At 45.1% G+C, this 21705-nt stretch overlaps 1 protein-coding gene across 3 annotated transcripts in view; it reads left to right on the top strand.

Annotated features, from left to right (window-relative positions):
- LOC110531757 (UTP--glucose-1-phosphate uridylyltransferase) overlaps positions 1-21705 on the top strand; it is a 65104-nt gene that overhangs the window by 6131 nt on the left and 37268 nt on the right. For 2 of the 3 annotated variants that reach the window (XM_090183999.1, XM_090183988.1), the window contains exons 2-3: positions 7193-7320; positions 11638-11745. In XM_090183999.1, coding sequence (XP_090040125.1) covers positions 7222-7320; positions 11638-11745 — 207 coding nt within the window. In that variant the 5' untranslated portion in view covers positions 7193-7221. Of the gene's footprint in view, positions 1-4870; positions 4913-7192; positions 7321-11637; positions 11746-21705 lie in introns of all 3 variants that reach the window. The other variant, XM_090184010.1, reaches the window with a different exon arrangement.

Genomic DNA, 21705 nt, shown 5'->3' with positions numbered 1-21705 from the left:
GGAGACCCATCATCTACAACCCCATGTTATAGGGAGACCCATCATCTACAACCTCATGTTATAAGGAGACCCATCATCTACAACATCATCTACAACCCCATGTTATAGAGAGACCCATCATCTACAACCCCATGTTATAGGGGGACCCATCATCTACAACATCATCTACAACCCCATGTTATAGGGAGACCCATCATCTACAACATCATGTTATAAGGAGACCCGAGACCCATCATCTACAACCCCATGTTATAGGGAGACCCATCATCTACAACATCATGTTATAAGGAGACCCATCATCTACAACCCCATGTTATAGGGAGACCCATCATCTACAACCCCATGTTATAGGGAGACCCATCATCTACAACCTCATGTTATAGGGAGACCCATCATCTACAACCTCATGTTATAGGGAGACCCATCATCTACAACATCATGTTATAGGGAGACCCATCATCTACAACATCATGTTATAGGGAGACCCATCATCTACAACATCATGTTATAGAGAGACCCATCATCTACAACATCATGTTATAGAGAGACCCATCATCTACAACATCATGTTATAGGGAGACCCATAATCTACAACATCATCTACAACATCATGTTATAGAGAGACCCATCATCTACAACATCATGTTATAGAGAGACCCATCATCTACAACCCCATGTTATAGAGAGACCCATCATCTACAACATCATGTTATAGAGAGACCCATCATCTACAACATCATGTTATAGGGAGACCCATCATCACAACCCCAAGTTATAGGGAGACCCATCATCACAACCCCATGTTATAGGGAGACCCATCATCTACAACATCATGTTATAGGGAGACCCATCATCTACAACATCATGTTATAGGGAGACCCATCATCTACAACATCATGTTATAGGGAGACCCATCATCACAACCCAATGTTATAGAGAGACCCATCATCTACAACATCATGTTATAGGGAGACCCATCATCTATAGCCCCATGTTATAGGGAGACCCATCATCTACAACATCATGTTATAGAGAGACCCATCATCTACAACCCCATGTTATAGAGAGACCCATCATCTACAACTTCATGTTATAGAGAGACCCATCACCTACAACCCCATGTTATAGAGAGACCCATCATCTACAACATCATCTACAACATCATGTTATAGGGAGACCCATCATCTACAACCCCATGTTATAGGGAGACCCATCATCTACAACACCATGTTATAGGGAGACCCATCATCTACAACATCATCTACAACCCCATGTTATAGGGAGACCCATCATCTACAACATCATGTTATAAGGAGACCCATCATCTACAACCCCATGTTATAGAGAGACCCATCATCTACAACATCATGTTATAGAGAGACCCATCATCTACAACATCATGTTATAGAGAGACCCATCATCTACAACATAATCTACAACATCATGTTATAGAGAGACCCATCATCTACAACATCATGTTATAGAGAGACCCATCATCTACAACATCATGTTATAGAGAGACCCATCATCTACAACCCCATGTTATAGAGAGACCCATCATCTACAACCCCATGTTATAGAGAGACCCATCATCTACAACATCATCTACAACATCATGTTATAGGGAGACCCATCATCTACAACCCCATGTTATAGAGAGACCCATCATCTACAACATCATGTTATAGGGGGACCCATCATCTACAACCCCATGTTAAAGGGAGACCCATCATCTACAACATCATGTTATAGGGAGACCCATCATCTACAACCCCATGTTATAGGGAGACCCATCATCTACAACATCATGTTATAGGGAGACCCATCATCTACAACCCCATGTTAAAGGGAGACCCATCATCTACAACATCATGTTATAGGGAGACCCATCATCACAACATCATGTTATAGGGAGACCCGTCATCTACAACATCATGTTATAGGGAGACCCATCATCACAACATCATGTTATAGGGAGACCCATCATCTACAACCCCATGTTATAGGGAGACCCATCATCTAAAACATCATCTACAACCCCATGTTATAGGGAGACCCATCATCTACAACCCCATGTTATAGAGAGACCCATCATATACAACATCATGTTATAGGGAGACCCATCATCTACAACATCATCTACAACCCCATGTTATAGGGAGATCCATCATCTATAACCCCATGTTATAGAGAGACCCATCATATACAACATCATGTTATAGGGAGACCCATCATCTACAACATCATCTACAACCCCATGTTATAGAGAGACCCATCATATACAACATCATGTTATAGGGAGACCCATCATCTACAACATCATCTACAACCCCATGTTATAGGGAGACCCATCATCACAACCCCATGTTATAGGGAGACCCATCATCTACAACCTCATGTTATAGGGAGACCCATCATCTACAACCTCATGTTATAGGGAGACCCATCATCTACAACATCATGTTATAGGGAGACCCATCATCTACAACCTCATGTTATAGGGAGACCCATCATCACAACATCATCTACAACCTCATGTTATAGGGAGACCCATCAGAGTGAATAGAAATTGGTGGGGTAAATAATTTATTCCAAATTCCACTCCAGGGCTAGAGGCACAGCTACAATAGCCTACATAAGGATATCACTAGCTCTGGTCCAAGGCATTTTACAATAGCCTACAAAAGGATATCAATAGCTCTGGTCCAAGGCATTTTACAATAGCCTACAAAAGGATATCACTAGCTCTGGTCCAAGGCATTTTACAATAGCCTACAAAAGGATATCAATAGCTCTGGTCCAAGGCATTTTACAATAGCCTACAAAAGGATATCACTAGCTCTGGTCCAAGGCATTTTACAATAGCCTACAAAAGGATATCACTAGCTCTGGTCCAAGGCGTTTTACAATAGCCTACAGAAGGATATCACTAGCTCTGGTCCAAGGCGTTTTACAATAGCCTACATAAGGATATCATTAGCTCTGGTCCAATATGTTTACAAGAGCTAGGATATCACCTACAAGGCTCAAGAACTGGACAAAAGCAACCCAGGATTGTGTCCCTAGTCTCTACACCTCCTGACCCAGGATTGTGTCCCTAGTCTCTACACCTCCTGACCCAAGATTGTGTCCCTAGTGTCTCTACACCCCATGACCCAGGATTGTGTCCCTAGTCTCTCTACACCTCCTGACCCAGGATTGTGTCCCTAGTCTCTCTACACCTCCTGACCCAGGATTGTGTCCCTAGTCTCTCTCTCTACACCTCCTGACCCAGGATTGTGTCCCTAGTCTCTCTACACCTCCTGACCCAGTATTGTGTCCCTAGTCTCTCTACACCTCCTGACCCAGGATTGTGTCCTTAGTCTCTCTACACCTCCTGACCCAGGATTGTGTCCTTAGTCTCTCCACACCTCCTGACAAGGGTCAATGGGATTTAGTTTGGGAGCAATGGGATTTAGTTTGGGAGCAATGGGATTTAGTTTGGGAGCAATGGGATTTAGTTTGGGAGCAATGGGATTGAATTTCTCTTTCATCTGTCTCACTGTTGGCCGAGGCACAGTGTTCTGTTTGTCCATGGCTTGTGGTTAAGTTAGATTTCTCATCCACACACACACACACACACACACTACTGTGCTGCGGCAGTGGCACACCTTCTATGATTACTTCTCTCTAAGGAAGGCTTCCCACCCTGGAAAATGAGAGGGTTTCATGCGCCAGATTTATCTGTGTACTTCTTTTCTCATTGGACAAGTCCAGGTACTCCCTCCCTGTTTCACAGCTATTTTTCTCAGTTTGTTGCCAAATGAACATGACCCAGAACTCACAACAGGTACTAGTCCATGCCAGCTGTTCAGTGACATTTATAGCATACATTGTTGGGAATTAAAGTGGATGACAACATGCAAATCAAACATTCTTGGAATGCATGACATTCCATAACCTGACAGGAGTCAAGTCAAACCACATTCTAGTACCAGGCTTGATTAACGTTGTAGAGTATCTCAGTAGAGCAGGTTCTAAACCATGATGCCTGCAGGATCCACCCCCTTTGCCTCGGAACCCACATTTAACCAGATTGTAATGATGTTTTACATCTATTTTTTGTTTTTGCAATTATATGTCAAGAGAACAAAATGACCACCTCTTCCATTATATATGACTCCATATAGCTCATATTCTTGATGGCGAATGGTGGCAAGCTCACTGGTTTGAGACCACAAAATCAACCAAATCTGCTTAATAGTGCTGTTGATAACACTTTATTTAAAATATGGCATGTGATTTTAAAGAGTAGAAAGTGTCTCCCCTGTATTTCCTGGTCCAGGTCTGAGTGACTAAGGTGTCTCCCTTGTATTTCCTGGTCCAGGTCTGAGTGACTAAGGTGTCTCTCCTGTATTTCCTGGTCCAGGTCTGAGTGACTAAGGTGTCTCTCCTGTATTTCCTGGTCCAGGTCTGAGTGACTAAGGTGTCTCCCCTGTATTTCCTGGTCCAGGTCTAAGTGACTAAGGTTTATCCCCTGTATTTCCTGGTCCAGGTCTAAGTGACTACGGTGTCTCCCCTGTATTTCCTGGTCCAGGTCTGAGTGACTAAGGTGTCTCCCCTGTATTTCCTGGTCCAGGTCTGAGTGACTAAGGTGTCTCCCCTGTATTTCATGGTCCAGGTCTGAGTGACTAAGGTGTCTCCCCTGTATTTCCTGGTCCAGGTCTGAGTGACTAAGGTGTCTCCCCTGTATTTCCTGGTCCAGGTCTGAGTGACTAAGGTGTCTCTCCTGTATTTCCTGGTCCAGGTCTGAGTGACTAAGGTGTCTCTCCTGTATTTCCTGGTCCAGGTCTGAGTGACTAAGGTGTCTCTCCTGTATTTCCTGGTCCAGGTCTGAGTGACTAAGGTGTCTCCCCTGTATTTCCTGATCCAGGTGAGTGACTAAGTCAGGTCCAGGAAATACAGGTTTTATAGGTTTGAGTAAGGGCTTGTCTAACAGAGTTGACATGGTGTTTCAGGTCTCAGTAAGGGTGTATCTAACAGAGTTGACATGGTGTTTCAGGTCTCAGTAAGGGTGTATCTAACAGAGTTGACATGGTGTTTCAGGTCTCAGTAAGGGTGTATCTAACAGAGTTGACATGGTGTCTCAGGTCTCAGTAAGGGTGTATCTAACAGAGTTGACATGGTGTCTCAGGTCTCAGTAAGGGTGTATCTAACAGAGTTGACATGGTGTCTCAGGTCTCAGTAAGGGTGTATCTAACAGAGTTGACATGGTGTCTCAGGTCTCAGTAAGGGTGTATCTAACAGAGTTGTTATGGTGTTTCAGGTCTCAGTAAGGGTGTATCTAACAGAGTTGACATGGTGTTTCAGGTCTCAGTAAGGGTGTATCTAACAGAGTTGACATGGTGTCTCAGGTCTCAGTAAGGGTGTGCCTAACAGAGTTGACATGGTGTCTCAGGTCTCAGTAAGGGTGTATCTAACAGAGTTGACATGGTGTCTCAGGTCTCAGTAAGGGTGTGCCTAACAGAGTTGACATGGTGTCTCAGGTCTCAGTAAGGGTGTATCTAACAGAGTTGATATGGTGTCTCAGGTCTCAGTAAGGGTGTGCCTAACAGAGTTGACATGGTGTCTCAGGTCTCAGTAAGGGTGTATCTAACAGAGTTGTTATGGTGTTTCAGGTCTCAGTAAGGGTGTATCTAACAGAGTTGACATGGTGTTTCAGGTCTCAGTAAGGGTGTATCTAACAGAGTTGTTATGGTGTTTCAGGTCTCAGTAAGGGTGTATCTAACAGAGTTGACATGGTGTTTCAGGTCTCAGTAAGGGTGTATCTAACAGAGTTGACATGGTGTTTCAGGTCTCAGTAAGGGTGTATCTAACAGAGTTGACATGGTGTTTCAGGTCTCAGTAAGGGTGTATCTAACAGAGTTGACATGGTGTCTCAGGTCTCAGTAAGGGTGTATCTAACAGAGTTGACATGGTGTCTCAGGTCTCAGTAAGGGTGTATCTAACAGAGTTGACATGGTGTCTCAGGTCTCAGTAAGGGTGTATCTAACAGAGTTGACATGGTGTCTCAGGTCTCAGTAAGGGTGTATCTAACAGAGTTGTTATGGTGTTTCAGGTCTCAGTAAGGGTGTATCTAACAGAGTTGACATGGTGTTTCAGGTCTCAGTAAGGGTGTATCTAACAGAGTTGACATGGTGTCTCAGTAAGGGTGTGTCTAACGGTGTTGATATGGTGTTTCAGGTCTCAGTAAGGGTGTGCCTAACAGAGTTGACATGGTGTCTCAGGTCTCAGTAAGGGTGTATCTAACAGAGTTGACATGGTGTCTCAGGTCTCAGTAAGGGTGTGCCTAACAGAGTTGACATGGTGTCTCAGGTCTCAGTAAGGGTGTATCTAACAGAGTTGATATGGTGTCTCAGGTCTCAGTAAGGGTGTGCCTAACAGAGTTGACATGGTGTCTCAGGTCTCAGTAAGGGTGTATCTAACAGAGTTGTTATGGTGTTTCAGGTCTCAGTAAGGGTGTATCTAACAGAGTTGACATGGTGTTTCAGGTCTCAGTAAGGGTGTATCTAACAGAGTTGATATGGTGTCTCAGGTCTCAGTAAGGGTGTGCCTAACAGAGTTGACATGGTGTCTCAGGTCTCAGTAAGGGTGTATCTAACAGAGTTGTTATGGTGTTTCAGGTCTCAGTAAGGGTGTATCTAACAGAGTTGTTATGGTGTTTCAGGTCTCAGTAAGGGTGTATCTAACAGAGTTGACATGGTGTCTCAGGTCTCAGTAAGGGTGTATCTAACAGAGTTGACATGGTGTTTCAGGTCTCAGTAAGGGTGTATCTAACAGAGTTGACATGGTGTTTCAGGTCTCAGTAAGGGTGTATCTAACAGAGTTGACATGGTGTCTCAGTAAGGGTGTATCTAACAGAGTTGACATGGTGTCTCAGTAAGGGTGTATCTAACAGAGTTGACATGGTGTTTCAGGTCTCAGTAAGGGTGTGTCTAACAGAGTTGACATGGTGTTTCAGGTCTCAGTAAGGGTGTATCTAACAGAGTTGACATGGTGTCTCAGTAAGGGTGTATCTAACAGAGTTGACATGGTGTCTCAGTAAGGGTGTATCTAACAGAGTTGACATGGTGTCTCAGTAAGGGTGTATCTAACAGAGTTGACATGGTGTCTCAGTAAGGGTGTATCTAACAGAGTTGATATGGTGTTTCAGGTCTCAGTAAGGGTGTGCCTAACGGAGGGATGGCCCAGTTTCAGGAGGAGATGAGGCAGCAGCTGGAGACCTCCATGCACGCAGAGCTGGAGAAACTACTGGACACTGCCACGGGGGTCGACAAGGAGGTACACACACACACACACACTTCTCCCTCTCCCTGGGTCCGTCTGGTAGTGATTGTGTTCCCAAGATGAGGGGAGGGGAAATCAGGTGAGTGACACATACTGTAGCAGAGTGTCAAAGAGAGTCCACACACACACACACACACACACACACACACACACACACACACACACACACACACACACACACACACTTCTCCCTCTCCCTGGGTCCGTCTGGTAGTGATTGTGTTCCCAAGATGAGGGGAGGGGAAATCAGGTGAGTGACACATACTGTAGCAGAGTGTCAAAGAGAGTCCACACACACACACACACACACACACACACACACACACACACACACACACACACACACACACACACACACACACACCTATAAGCATTTCACATCAATGAATGTTTATACACATGAAAGCCATGATGATATTGGTTGGCTTTGAACAGAAATGCTGTTTGATGATGTGTTTATAAATGTACTCATCAATAAATCAACCATATTACACCAACGATGAAAACATTCAGCCTCCGAGATGAGATCTGCTGTATCATCTATACTATGTAGTTTCATCTATACTATGTAGTTTCATCTATACTATGTAGAACTGGGTTTAAATCTTTCAACATCTTGAGCGTTTGCTTTAGTCTGTCTGGAGTGACAGGAGGACAGAGTTTGTTTTAGTCTGTCTGGAGTGACAGGAGGACAGAGTTTGTTTTAGTCTGTCTGGAGTGACAGGAGGACAGAGTTTGTTTTAGTCTGCCTGGAGTGACAGGAGGACAGAGTTTGTTTTAGTCTGTCTGGAGTGACAGGAGAACAGAGTTTGTTTTAGTCTGCCTGGAGTGACAGGAGGACAGAGTTTGTTTTAGCCTGCCTGGAGTGACAGGAGGACAGAGTTTGTTTTAGTCTGTCTGGAGTGACAGGAGGACAGAGTTTGTTTTAGTCTGCCTGGAGTGACAGGAGGACAGAGTTTGTTTTAGTCTGTCTGGAGTGACAGGAGGACAGAGTTTGTTTTAGTCTGCCTGGAGTGACAGGAGGACAGAATTTGTTTTAGTCTGTCTGGAGTGACAGGAGGACAGAGTTTGTTTTAGTCTGCCTGGAGTGACAGGAGGACAGAGTTTGTTTTAGTCTGCCTGGAGTGAAAGGAGGACAGAGTTTGTTTTAGTCTGTCTGGAGTGACAGGAGGACAGAGTTTGTTTTAGTCTGTCTGGAGTGACAGGAGGACAGAGTTTGTTTTAGTCTGTCTGGAGTGACAGGAGGACAGAGTTTGTTTTAGTCTGTCTGGAGTGACAGGAGGACAGAGTTTGTTTTAGTCTGCCTGGAGTGACAGGAGAACAGAGTTTGTTTTAGTCTGCCTGGAGTGACAGGAGGACAGAGTTTGTTTTAGTCTGTCTGGAGTGACAGGAGGACAGAGTTTGTTTTAGTCTGTCTGGAGTGACAGGAGGACAGAGTTTGTTTTAGTCTGTCTGGAGTGACAGGAGGACAGAGTTAGTTTTAGTCTGTCTGGAGTGACAGGAGGACAGAGTTTGTTTTAGTCTGCCTGGAGTGACAGGAGGACAGAGTTTGTTTTAGTCTGTCTGGAGTGACAGGAGGACAGAGTTTGTTTTAGTCTGTCTGGAGTGACAGGAGGACAGAGTTTGTTTTAGTCTGTCTGGAGTGACAGGAGGACAGAGTTTGTTTTAGTCTGTCTGGAGTGACAGGAGGACAGAGTTTGTTTTAGTCTGCCTGGAGTGACAGGTGGACAGAGTTTGTTTTAGTCTGTCTGGAGTGACAGGAGGACAGAGTTTGTTTTAGTCTGTCTGGAGTGACAGGAGGACAGAGTTTGTTTTAGTCTGCCTGGAGTGACAGGAGGACAGAGTTTGTTTTAGTCTGCCTAGAGTGACAGGAGGACAGAGTTTGTTTTAGTCTGTCTGGAGTGACAGGAGGACAGAGTTTGTTTTAGTCTGCCTGGAGTGACAGGAGGACAGAGTTTGTTTTAGTCTGCCTGGAGTGACAGGAGGACAGAGTTTGTTTTAGTCTGTCTGGAGTGACAGGAGGACAGAGTTTGTTTTAGTCTGTCTGGAGTGACAGGAGGACAGAGTTTGTTTTAGTCTGTCTGGAGTGACAGGAGGACAGAGTTTGTTTTAGTCTGTCTGGAGTGACAGGAGGACAGAGTTTGTTTTAGTCTGCCTGGAGTGACAGGAGGACAGAGTTTGTTTTAGTCTGTCTGGAGTGACAGGAGGACAGAGTTTGTTTTAGTCTGTCTGGAGTGACAGGAGGACAGAGTTTGTTTTAGTCTGTCTGGAGTGACAGGAGGACAGAGTTTGTTTTAGTCTGTCTGGAGTGACAGGAGGACAGAGTTTGTTTTAGTCTGTCTGGAGTGACAGGAGGACAGAGTTTGTTTTAGTCTGTCTGGAGTGACAGGAGGACAGAGTTTGTTTTAGTCTGTCTGGAGTGACAGGAGGACAGAGTTTGTTTTAGTCTGTCTGGAGTGACAGGAGGACAGAGTTTGTTTTAGTCTGTCTGGAGTGACAGGAGGACAGAGTTTGTTTTAGTCTGTCTGGAGTGACAGGAGGACAGAGTTTGTTTTAGTCTGTCTGGAGTGACAGGAGGACAGAGTTTGTTTTAGTCTGTCTGGAGTGACAGGAGGACAGAGTTTGTTTTAGTCTGTCTGGAGTGACAGGAGGACAGAGTTTGTTTTAGTCTGCCTGGAGTGACAGGAGGACAGAGTTTGTTTTAGTCTGCCTGGAGTGACAGGAGGACAGAGTTTGTTTTAGTCTGTCTGGAGTGACAGGAGGACAGAGTTTGTTTTAGTCTGCCTGGAGTGACAGGAGGACAGAGTTTGTTTTAGTCTGTCTGGAGTGACAGGAGGACAGAGTTTGTTTTAGTCTGCCTGGAGTGACAGGAGGACAGAGTTTGTTTTAGTCTGCCTGGAGTGACAGGAGGACAGAGTTTGTTTTAGTCTGTCTGGAGTGACAGGAGGACAGAGTTTGTTTTAGTCTGTCTGGAGTGACAGGAGGACAGAGTTTGTTTTAGTCTGCCTGGAGTGACAGGAGGACAGAGTTTGTTTTAGTCTGTCTGGAGTGACAGGAGGACAGAGTTTGTTTTAGTCTGCCTGGAGTGACAGGAGGACAGAGTTTGTTTTAGTCTGCCTGGAGTGACAGGAGGACAGAGTTTGTTTTAGTCTGCCTGGAGTGACAGGAGGACAGAGTTTGTTTTAGTCTGTCTGGAGTGACAGGAGGACAGAGTTTGTTTTAGTCTGTCTGGAGTGACAGGAGAACAGAGTTTGTTTTAGTCTGTCTGGAGTGACAGGAGGACAGAGTTTGTTTTAGTCTGTCTGGAGTGACAGGAGGACAGAGTTTGTTTTAGTCTGCCTGGAGTGACAGGAGGACAGAGTTTGTTTTAGTCTGCCTGGAGTGACAGGAGGACAGAGTTTGTTTTAGTCTGTCTGGAGTGACAGGAGGACAGAGTTTGTTTTAGTCTGTCTGGAGTGACAGGAGGACAGAGTTTGTTTTAGTCTGTCTGGAGTGACAGGAGGACAGAGTTTGTTTTAGTCTGTCTGGAGTGACAGGAGGACAGAGTTTGTTTTAGTCTGTCTGGAGTGACAGGAGGACAGAGTTTGTTTTAGTCTGCCTGGAGTGACAGGAGGACAGAGTTTGTTTTAGTCTGTCTGGAGTGACAGGAGGACAGAGTTTGTTTTAGTCTGTCTGGAGTGACAGGAGGACAGAGTTTGTTTTAGTCTGTCTGGAGTGACAGGAGGACAGAGTTTGTTTTAGTCTGTCTGGAGTGACAGGAGGACAGAGTTTGTTTTAGTCTGTCTGGAGTGACAGGAGGACAGAGTTTGTTTTAGTCTGCCTGGAGTGACAGGAGGACAGAGTTTGTTTTAGTCTGTCTGGAGTGACAGGAGGACAGAGTTTGTTTTAGTCTGTCTGGAGTGACAGGAGGACAGAGTTTGTTTTAGTCTGTCTGGAGTGACAGGAGGACAGAGTTTGTTTTAGTCTGTCTGGAGTGACAGGTGGACAGAGTTTGTTTTAGTCTGTCTGGAGTGACAGGAGGACAGAGTTTGTTTTAGTCTGTCTGGAGTGACAGGTGGACAGAGTTTGTTTTAGTCTGTCTGGAGTGACAGGAGGACAGAGTTTGTTTTAGTCTGTCTGGAGTGACAGGAGGACAGAGTTTTGTTTTTTGAGATTTTTTAAATGTATTGGTTCCATTGCAACAGGCAGCTCAATCAAACACCGATACAGTATTTGGTACAACCAGTAACCCAGCATATCTCTGTCTGTTTGTATGCCTACTGGGGATAAAGTCATGTTGTTGTTCTAACGTATACTCCTCGTGTATTCCAGGTCTCCAAGAAGGACTTTGATGGATTCAAGAAGCTGTTCCACAGGTTTCTGCAGGTGAAGGGGCCATCGGTGGACTGGCCCAAGATACACAGACCTCCAGAAGACTCAGTAAGGCTCAAATAAAAACTGTCTGTGTGTGTGTGTGTGTGTGTGTGTGTGTGTGTGTGTGTGTATCTGTTAGCTCATCAGTGAGTGATCCAGTAATATGGTGTGATGAAGTGGACTCTCAGGCAGATGGGAACAGTGGAGGCCAGGGGGAGAGCTCACACGGTGAGGCCAGCTTTGGGGTCTCTTCCTCTGGGCATGCAGCCAGCTGGCTCCCCCTGTCTCTGCTAGAGCTCCAGGGCTCCCTCCACAACCCCCAAGCTTTCTCTCACAGCTGACTGGGCCCAGAAAGAGAGACCTGGGGAAGAAAGAGAGAGAGACCTGGGGAAGAAAGAGAGAGAGACCTGGGGAAGAGAGAGAAACAGAGACCTGGGGAAGAACGAGAGAGAGAGACAGAATAGAGAGAGACAGAATAGAGAGAGAGGGACAGAATAGAGAGAGAGAGACAGAATAGAGAGAGAGACAGAATAGAGAGAGAGACAGAATAGAGAGAGAGACAGAATAGAGAGAGAGACAGAATAGAGAGAGAGAGACAGAATAGAGAGAGAGAGACAGAATAGAGAGAGGGACAGAGAGAGAGAGGGACAGAATAGAGAGAGAGACAGAAGGAGAGAGAGTGACAGAGAAAGAAGGATAGAGAGAAACAGAGACCAGGGAAAGAAATGGAGACAGAAAGAGAGAGAGAGGGATGTCTCATTTTGTTTTGTGGATAGGGAAAGAAAGTGACAGGGAGCACCTTAAGAGATCATTTTTGTGCAGTTTTGTTTACTTGTAGTACTGCACATATACATTTGTGTGTGTGTGTGTGTGTGTGTGTGAGAGGTGGGGCTGGGCTGGGTGTGTGTGTGTGTGTGTGTGTGTGTGTGTGTGTGTGTGTGTGTGTGTGTGAGGTGGGGCTGGATGTGGGTGTGTCGTAGTTTGTTCATGTTGAAATGACTATTGATGGCTTTGTTCCTATGAACCAGCAGTCTTCAAAATGAGTGATGAGTAGTATGTGTGTGTGTGTGTGTGTGTGTGTGTGTGTGTGTGTGTGTGTGTGTGTGTGTGTGTGTGTGTGTGTGTGTGTGATGATGTATGTTTGTGTGATGATGGATGTTTGTGTGCATGTTTGAGTGATTTATGTCGTGAGGGTGTGTGTTCTGTATACGTGAGGAGAGCAGAACCTAAACATCCTTTAACTCACATGTTCTGCTCTATGAATCAGAGCCTAGTCACGTGGTTCCATACTAACATTCCAAATGGGGACTAGTGTGAGAGCAGAACCTAAACATCCTTTAATTCACATAATATCACATAGGTTCATTCATTTGGGGCTAATTCGCCATCTGAGGAAGTGGTTCTCTAAATGTAGCCTATTAGTGATGGTTAGCCGTGGTATTGGTATATAACAGTTCATGTGATGTATAGGCCCATGCAACCACCTTGAATGGCAGTCGGCAGTGCCCTTTGTTCAATAGTAAATACAATTCAGACCAGAAAGCTGGGACCCCCTCCAACAGTAAGAACAGTGGTTGCTTGCAACACGGGGTTTTCCCCTGGCGTTCGGCCTCCATTTTGAAACATTGCAATCCGAAAGCATTTCACAAAGGAAAGAGCGAGTGAAACTGCACTGCTTCAGCAAGCAGGAACTCTGTGGTCCAGATGACTGACCAGTGGGCCGGGTGGAAATGTTTTGCCAACCTTACTTATTCATTCAACTAGTTTGAATACAAAACAATCCATCCATCCGTGATGGGCGATATGAGTGATCCATTAAAGTAACCCAACCTGATAACCTGACGTTGACAACGTGTCTGGGACTGTCCTGGCTTATTTTCCTTCTTCGCCTCAGTTGCATAATAATGATTGTTTGCAATGTGTTCCAAGCTGAAGCTAGGGAGGGGCAGAGTGAAGGACAGAGGGATTGGATGACATAGGCTTGCTGGGAAACAGGATTCAGGAACCTTCTGGGAGATAGGAAGAGCTCACTATTCTTTGGAGTGTTCCACTATTCTTTGGAGGGTTCCACTATTCTTTGGAGGGTTCCACTATTCTTTGGAGGGTTCCACTATTCTTTGGAGTGTTCCACTATTCTTTGGAGTGTTCCACTATTCTTTGGAGGGTTCCACTATTCTTTGGAGTGTTCCACTATTATTTGAAGTGTTCCACTATTCTTTGGAGGGCTCCACTATTATTTGGAGTGTTCCACTATTCTGTGGAGGGTTCCACTATTCTTTGGAGTGTTCCACTATTCTTTGGAGTGTTCTACTATTCTTTGGAGGGTTCCACTATTCTTTGGAGTGTTCCACTATTATTTGAAGTGTTCCACTATTCTTTGGAGGGTTCCACTATTCTTTGGAGTGTTCCACTATTCTGTGGAGGGTTCCACTATTCTTTGGAGGGTTCCACTATTCTTTGGAGTGTTCCACTATTATTTGAAGTGTTCCACTATTCTTTGGAGGGTTCCACTATTCTTTGGAGTGTTCCACTATTCTGTGGAGGGTTCCACTATTCTTTGGAGTGTTCCACTATTCTTTGGAGTGTTCCACTATTCTTTGGAGGGTTCCACTATTCCTTGTCAATGTAATTTACAAAATAGCCTCCAACACTCTACTCAACAAATTGGATGCAGTCTATCACAGTGCCATCCGTTTTGTCACCAAAGCCCCATATACTACCTACCACTGCGACCTGTACTCTCTCGTTGGCTGGCCCTCGCTTCATACTCGTCGCCAAACCCACTGGCTACAGGTTATCTACAAGCCCTTTCTGCTAGGTAAAGCCCCGCCTTATCTCAGCTCACTGGTCACCATAGCAGCACTCACCCGTAAAAATCATTGAAGCTGGAAACTCATATCTCCTTCACTAGCTTTAAGCAGCACACAGATCACTGCACCTGTACATAGCCCATCTACCTACCTCATCCCCATACAGTATTTATTTATCTTGCTCCTTTGCACCCCAGTATCTCTACTTGCACATTCATCTTCTGCACATCAATCACTCCAGTGTTTAATTGCTGTACTTCGCCACCATGGCCTATTTATTGCCTTACCTGATTTGCAGGTTCCTTTCATGTGGAATATTTTTTTATAATTATCCACATTATCATACTAGATTATATCAGGTATCTGGTAACCTGTTTATCCGGTTTCTGACATATCAGCTTCACTGTGAGATTATTAAAAGGTCAGTACAAATGTTAAAGCAACAAAGTGAACTCCCCGCCCCTGTTTCGGTAAAAAGCTGAGGGATGGGGCTGGAGAAATGTAACCACTCTCAAGTTCATAGACGTAGCATCCATGATATCAAAAGTATAGCTTTAACCATGTTTTGATGCTATATAGTGTTTGTTTACTTTGATTACAAACATTGGAGTAAAACAAGCTTATATTTTGGGTTCTGATGGGGTACGACAAGCTCATGAGGCATATCATTCATTTGTATGTCCAAAAATGGATGTAACAACTGCTGATTGCCCCTTATTTAAGGAGCATTATGTCATGTAGTAGTGATGACAGGTAATAGGGAGCGAGAGTGTAGAGAGGGCCTCTTCAGCTCACATCCTCATCTTGACACCATTCAGGACCAGGTTTCTCATTTCTCTCATCTTGACACCATTCAGGACCAGGTTTCTCATTTCTCTCACCTTGACACCATTCAGGACCAGGTTTCTCATTTCTCTCATCTTGACACCATTCAGGACCAGGTTTCTCATTTCTCTCATCTTGACACCATTCAGGACCAGGTTTCTCATTTCTCTCATCTTGACACCATTCAGGACCAGGTTTCTCATTTCTCTCATCTTGACACCATTCAGGACCAGGTTTCTCATTTCTCTCATCTTGACACCATTCAGGACCAGGTTTCTCATTTCTCTCACCTTGACACCATTCAGGACCAGGTTTCTCATTTCTCTCATCTTGACACCATTCAGGACCAGGTTTCTCATTTCTCTCATCTTGACACCATTCAGGACCAGGTTTCTCATTTCTCTCATCTTGACACCATTCAGGACCAGGTTTCTCATTTCTCTCATCTTGACACCATTCAGGACCAGGTTTCTCATTTCTCTCACCTTGACACCATTCAGGACCAGGTTTCTCATTTCTCTCATCTTGACACCATTCAGGACCAGGTTTCTCATTTCTCTCATCTTGACACCATTCAGGACCAGGTTTCTCTGACCTTGCAAGTCTTCTCTACTTTCATCCAGTATGGCCTTTCAGATGAGTGTTTCTTAATCATTAGAGGTTCTTGCCTCAGCACTACCCACCTGATTCAAATCATCATTTGAATCAGCTGTCTGCACCCTTTAGCATCACCAGTACCAGGATGAAGAAACCCTGTTCTAGATCACAGTGAATAAGATGACATGGACAGAGTGGATCTGATCCTAGATCAGGCCTGCTGCTCTGAGACACTACTGCTACTCTTCATCCAGTTGAGCGGATTGAGCTCAGTTCAAAAGCACAGAGTTGAGCTGATTGAGCTCAGTTCAAAAGCACAGAGTTGAGCTGATTGAGCTCAGTTCAAAAGCACAGAGTTGAGCTGATTGAGCTCAGTTCAAAAGTACAGAGTTGAGCTGATTGAGCTCAGTTCAAAAGCACAGAGTTGAGCTGATTGAGCTCAGTTCAAAAGCACAGAGCTGAGCTGATTGAGCTCAGTTCAAAAGCACAGAGTTGAGCTGATTGAGCTCAGTTCAAAAGCACAGAGTTGAGCTGATTGAGCTCAGTTCAAAAGCACAGAGTTGAGCTGATTGAGCTCAGTTCAAAAGTACAGAGTTGAGCTGATTGAGCCCAGTTCAAAAGCACAGAGTTGAGCTGATTGAGCTCAGTTCAAAAGTACAGAGTTACTTGGTGTAGTACCTCTCAGCACAGGGCTACTCAAATCAAATCAAATGTTATTAGTCACATGCGGCGAATACAACAGGTGTAGTAGACCTAACAGTGAAATGCTGAATACAACAGGTGTAGACCTAACAGTGAAATGCTTACTTACGAGACCCTAACCAACAATGCAGTTTCAAAACAATACAGATAAGAATAAGAGATCAAAGTAACAAGTAGTTAAAGAGCAGCAGTGAAATAACAATAGCGAGACTATATACAGGGGTGTACCGATACAGAGTCAATGTGCGGGGGCACCGGTTATTTGAGGTAGTATGTACATGTAGGTATAGTTATTAAAGTGACTATGCATAGATGACATCAGCGAGTAGCAGTGATGTAAAGAGGGGGTGAGGGGGGAGGCACTGCAAATAGTCTGGGTAGCCATTTGACTAGATGTTCAGGAGTCTTATGGCTTGGGGGAAGAAGCTGTTTAGAAGCCTCTTGGACATAGACTTGGCGCTCCGGTACCGCTTGCCGTGCGGTAGCAGAGAGAACAGTCTATGACTAGGGTGGCCAGAGTCTTTGACCATTTTTAGGGCCTTCCTCTGACACTGCCTGTTATAGAGGTCCTGGATGGCAGGAAGCTTGGTCCCAGTGATGTACTGGGCCGTTCGCACTACCCACTGTAGTGCCTTGTGGTCGGAGGCCGAGCAGTTGCCAAACCAGGCAACCAGTGACGCTCTCGATGGTGCAGCTGTAGAACCTTTTGAGGATTTGAGGACACATGCCAAATCTTTTCAGTCTCCTGAGTGGTAATAGGTTTTGTCGTGCCCTCTTCACGACTTGGTGTGCTTGGACCTTGGAACTTGAAGCTCTCAACCTGCTCCACTACAAACCCGTCAATGAGAATGGGGGTGTGCTCGGTCTCTTTTTCCTGTAGTCCACAATCATCTCCTTAGTCTTGATCGTGTTGAGGGAGAGGTTGTTGTCTTAGCACCACACGGTCAGTGTGGCTCCTCCCTATAGGCTGTCTCGTCGTTGTCGGTGATCAGGCCTACCACTTGTGTCATCAGCAAATGTAATGATGGTGTTGGAGTCGTGCCTGGTCGTGCAGTCATGAGTGAACAGGGAGTAGAGGAGGGGACCGAGCATTGCACCCGAGGGGCCCCTGTGTTGAAGATCAGCGTGGTGGATGTGTTGTTACCTACCCTTACCACCCGGGGGCGTCCCATCAGGAAGTCCAGGATCTAGTTGCAGAGGGAGGTTTTTAGTCCCAGGGTCCTTAGCTTATTGATGAGCTTTGAGGGCACTATGGCGTTGAATGCTGAGCTGTAGTCAATGAATATCATTCTCACATAGGTGTTCCTTTTGTCCAGGTGGGAAAGTGCAGTGTGGAGTGCAATGGAGATTGCATCATCTGTGGATCTGTTGGGGCGGTATGCAAATTGGAGTGGGTCTAGTGTTTCTGGGATGATGGTGTTGATGTGAGCCATGACCAGCCTTTCAAGGCACTTCATGGCTACAGATGTGAGTGCTACAGGTCTGTAGTCATTTGGGCAGGTTACCTTAGTGTTCTTGGGCACAGGGTCTATGGTGGTCTGCTTAAAGCATGTTGGTATTACAGACTCGGACAAGGAGAGGTTGAAAATGTCAGTGAAGACACTTGCCAGTTAGTCAGCGCATGCTCGCAGTACACATCCTGGTAATCTGTCTGGCCCTGCGGCCTTGTGAATGTTGACCTGTTTAAAGGTCTTACTCACATCAGCTGCGGTGAGCGTGATTACACAGTCTTCCGGAACAGCTGGTGCTCTCATGCATGTTTCAGTGTTATTTTCCTCGAAGCGAGCATAGAACTAGTTTAGCTCGTCTGGTAGGCTAGTGTCACTGGGCAGCTCTCGGCTGTGCTTCCCTTTGTAGTCTGTAATGGTTTGCAAGCCCTGCCACATCCAACGAGCATCAGAGCCGGTGTAGTACGATTCGATCTTAGTCCTGTATGGACGCTTTTTCTGTTTTACCGTTCGTCAGAGGGCGTAGCAGATTTCTTATAAGCTTCCCGGGTTAGAGTCCCGCTCCTTGAAAGCTGCAGCTCTATCCTTTAGCTCAGTGCGGATGCTGCCTGTAATCCATGGCTTCTGGTTGGGGTATGTACTTACGGTCACTGTGGGGACGACGTCATTGATGCACTTATTGATGAAGCCAATGACTGATGTGGTGTAATCCTCAATGCCATCAGAGGAATCCCGGAACATATTCTAGTCTGTGCTAGCAAACCAGTCCTGTAGCTTAGCAACTGCTTCCTCTGACCACTTTTTTACTGGTGCTTCCTGGTGTTTCCTGCTTTAATTTTTGCTTGTAAGCAGGAATCAGGAGGATAGAATTATGGTCAGATTTGCCAAATGGAGGGCGAGGGAGAGACTTGTATGCGTCTCTGTGTGTGGAGTAAAGGTGGTCCAGAGTTCTTTTCCCCTCTGGTTGCACATTTAACATGCTGATAGAAATTTGGTAAAACGGAATTAAGTTTCCCTGCATTAAAGTCCCCAGCTACCAGGAGTGCCGCCTCTGGGTGAGCGTTTTCTTGTTTGCTTATAGCATTGAATAAGCTGTATTCTGCCATCTTAGTGCCTCTGACTGTGGTGGTTTGTATAGACAGCTACAAAGAATACAGATGAAAACTCTCTCGGTAGGTAGTGTGGTCTACAGCTTATCATGAGATACTCTACCTCAGGCGAGCAATGGCTTGAGACTTCCTTAGATATCGTGCACCAGCTGTTGTTAGCAAAAATACATAGACTGCCACCCCTTGTTTTACTAGACACCGCTGTTCTATCCTGCCAGTACATCGTATAACCAGCCAGCTGTATGTTGATATTGTCATCGTTCAGCTACGACTCCGTGAAGCATAAGATGTTACAGTTTTTAATGTCCCCATTGGGAGTTTAATCTTCCGCGTAACTCGTCGATTTTATTGTCCAAAGATTGCACGTTTGCTAGCAGAATGGAGGGAGGTGGGGGTTTATTCGATCGCCTATGAATTCTCAGAAGGCAGCCCGACTTTTGGACTCTCTATTTCTCCGCCTCCTCTTCACGCAGATCACAGGGATTGGGGCCTATTCCAGAGGAAGCAGTGTATCATGCTGTCATGTTAATTTAACCAGACAAGTCAAGTTAACAACCAATTCTTATTTAGACACACAGACAACAGGGTTTAAAATCACAGGGTTGCATAGTTTCTTTGCAGGATAAAATTACAGTATTGCCATATTCTCCCTTGGTTTAAAACCACAGGGTTGCCATAGTTTCTTCAGTATAAAATTACAGTATTGCCATATTCTCCCTTGGTTTAAAACCACAGGGTTGCCATAGTTTCTTCAGTATAAAATTACAGTATTGCCATATTCTCCCTTGGTTTAAAACCACAGGGTTGTCATAGTTTCTTCTCAGTATAAAATTACAGTGTTGCCATATTCTCCCTCAGTATAAAATTACAGTGTTGCCTTATTCTCCCTCAGTATAAAACCACAGTGTTGCCATATTCTCCCTCAGTATAAAATTACAGTGTTGCCATATTCTCCCTCAGTATAGAATTCCAGTATTACCATAGTTCTCTCTGTTTTAAACCACAGGGTTGTCATAGTTCTCTGTTTTAAACCACAGGGTTGCCATAGTTTTCTCTGTTTTAAACCACAGGGTTGCCATAGTTCTCTGTTTTAAACCACAGGGTTGCCATAGTTTTCTCTGTTGTAAACCACAGGGTTGCCATAGTTTTCTCTGTTTTAAACCACAGGGTTGCCATAGTTTTCTCTGTTTTAAACCACAGGGTTGCCATAGTTTTCTCTGTTGTAAACCACAGGGTTGCCATAGTTTTCTCTGTTGTAAACCACAGGGTTGCCATAGTTTTCTCTGTTTTAAACCACAGGGTTGCCATAGTTCTCTGTTTTAAACCACAGGGTTGCCATAGTTCTCTGTTTTAAACCACAGGGTTGCCATGTCTCTAGGGATGCTCTTTGAAGTCCATTCTCTCGGCTGTGTGCGTCAGTCGTACTACTGAGTATTCTGATCCAGCATCAACACACAGGCTGCATCCCAAAGGGAACCCTAATTCCCTATATAGTGGACTCTGGCCAAAAGCAGTGCACTAATATAGGGAATAGGGTGCCATTTTGGAATGCACACACAGCTTGGAATGCACACACAGGGGGGGGGGGGGGGGGTATGGTCTGGGTTCCAAATGCACGTCCCAAATGGCACCCTATTCCCTTTATAGCACACTTTCCTTGATACTTTACCTTGAACTCAGTCACAGTTGGGAAGGGATGGAGAATGAAGGAAAGGAAAGTGAAGGAATCCAAGATGTGTGTGTGGAGAACTTCTGAGGAGACACTCTGTAGTTTGGTTTCAGTGTGTTCTCTCTGTCTGGATGCCTCTGTATCCTCTCCGATGTCTTGTTGCTGTTCTGATAGAACCCCGGCTGTTGGGAAAAAGACTGAGTCTGGAAGCAGAGTTTACGTTGGGTAGAGAGGGAGAGGAGGCTAAGTGCTATGGACGACCTGATGCTAAATTGGGCCTAGCTAGAGCACACACACACACTAACATATACACACTGTCACAAACACTGTCACACACACACACTGTCACATACACACAACACAAATCCCGGGTTGTTTCCCCCTCAGTAGCAGACCCTCACTGCTGGGCCTTCTCATTTATTAGAGAGAGAGAATCACACTTACACTCACTCCTCTCAAACAGAGTCCGTCTTATGGGAGAGGTAGAGGGAGGAGGGAAGGAGGGGGAGGGGTGACGGGAAGGAGAGGAGAGGTAGAGGGGGAGGGGGAGGGGAAGGAGAGGTAGAGGGGGAGGGGGAGGGGAAGGATAGGTAGAGGTGGGAGAATTATTTTAAATATTTTGTCACACCGGGTAGCTGCAGTGAAATGTGTTGTTTTACATGGCCAGCAATAGTAGGATGGCTCCCCTGGAGCAATTTAGGAAAAAGCACCAGAAAAGCACATCCAAAAATGACACGTAACACAAAGACATGAGGAGGGAACAGAGGAATAAATACATGTAGTGTGATTGGGGAATGAAAACCAGGTGTGCAGGGAACAAGACAAAACAAATGGATACATGAAAAATGGAGTGGCGATGGCGAGAA

This window comes from Oncorhynchus mykiss, chromosome 1 (assembly GCF_057628025.1).
Source record: "Oncorhynchus mykiss isolate SJ-2025 chromosome 1, ASM5762802v1, whole genome shotgun sequence".
Classification (NCBI taxonomy): Eukaryota; Metazoa; Chordata; class Actinopteri; order Salmoniformes; family Salmonidae; genus Oncorhynchus; species Oncorhynchus mykiss.
This window is presented reverse-complemented; position numbering and strand designations above follow the sequence as displayed.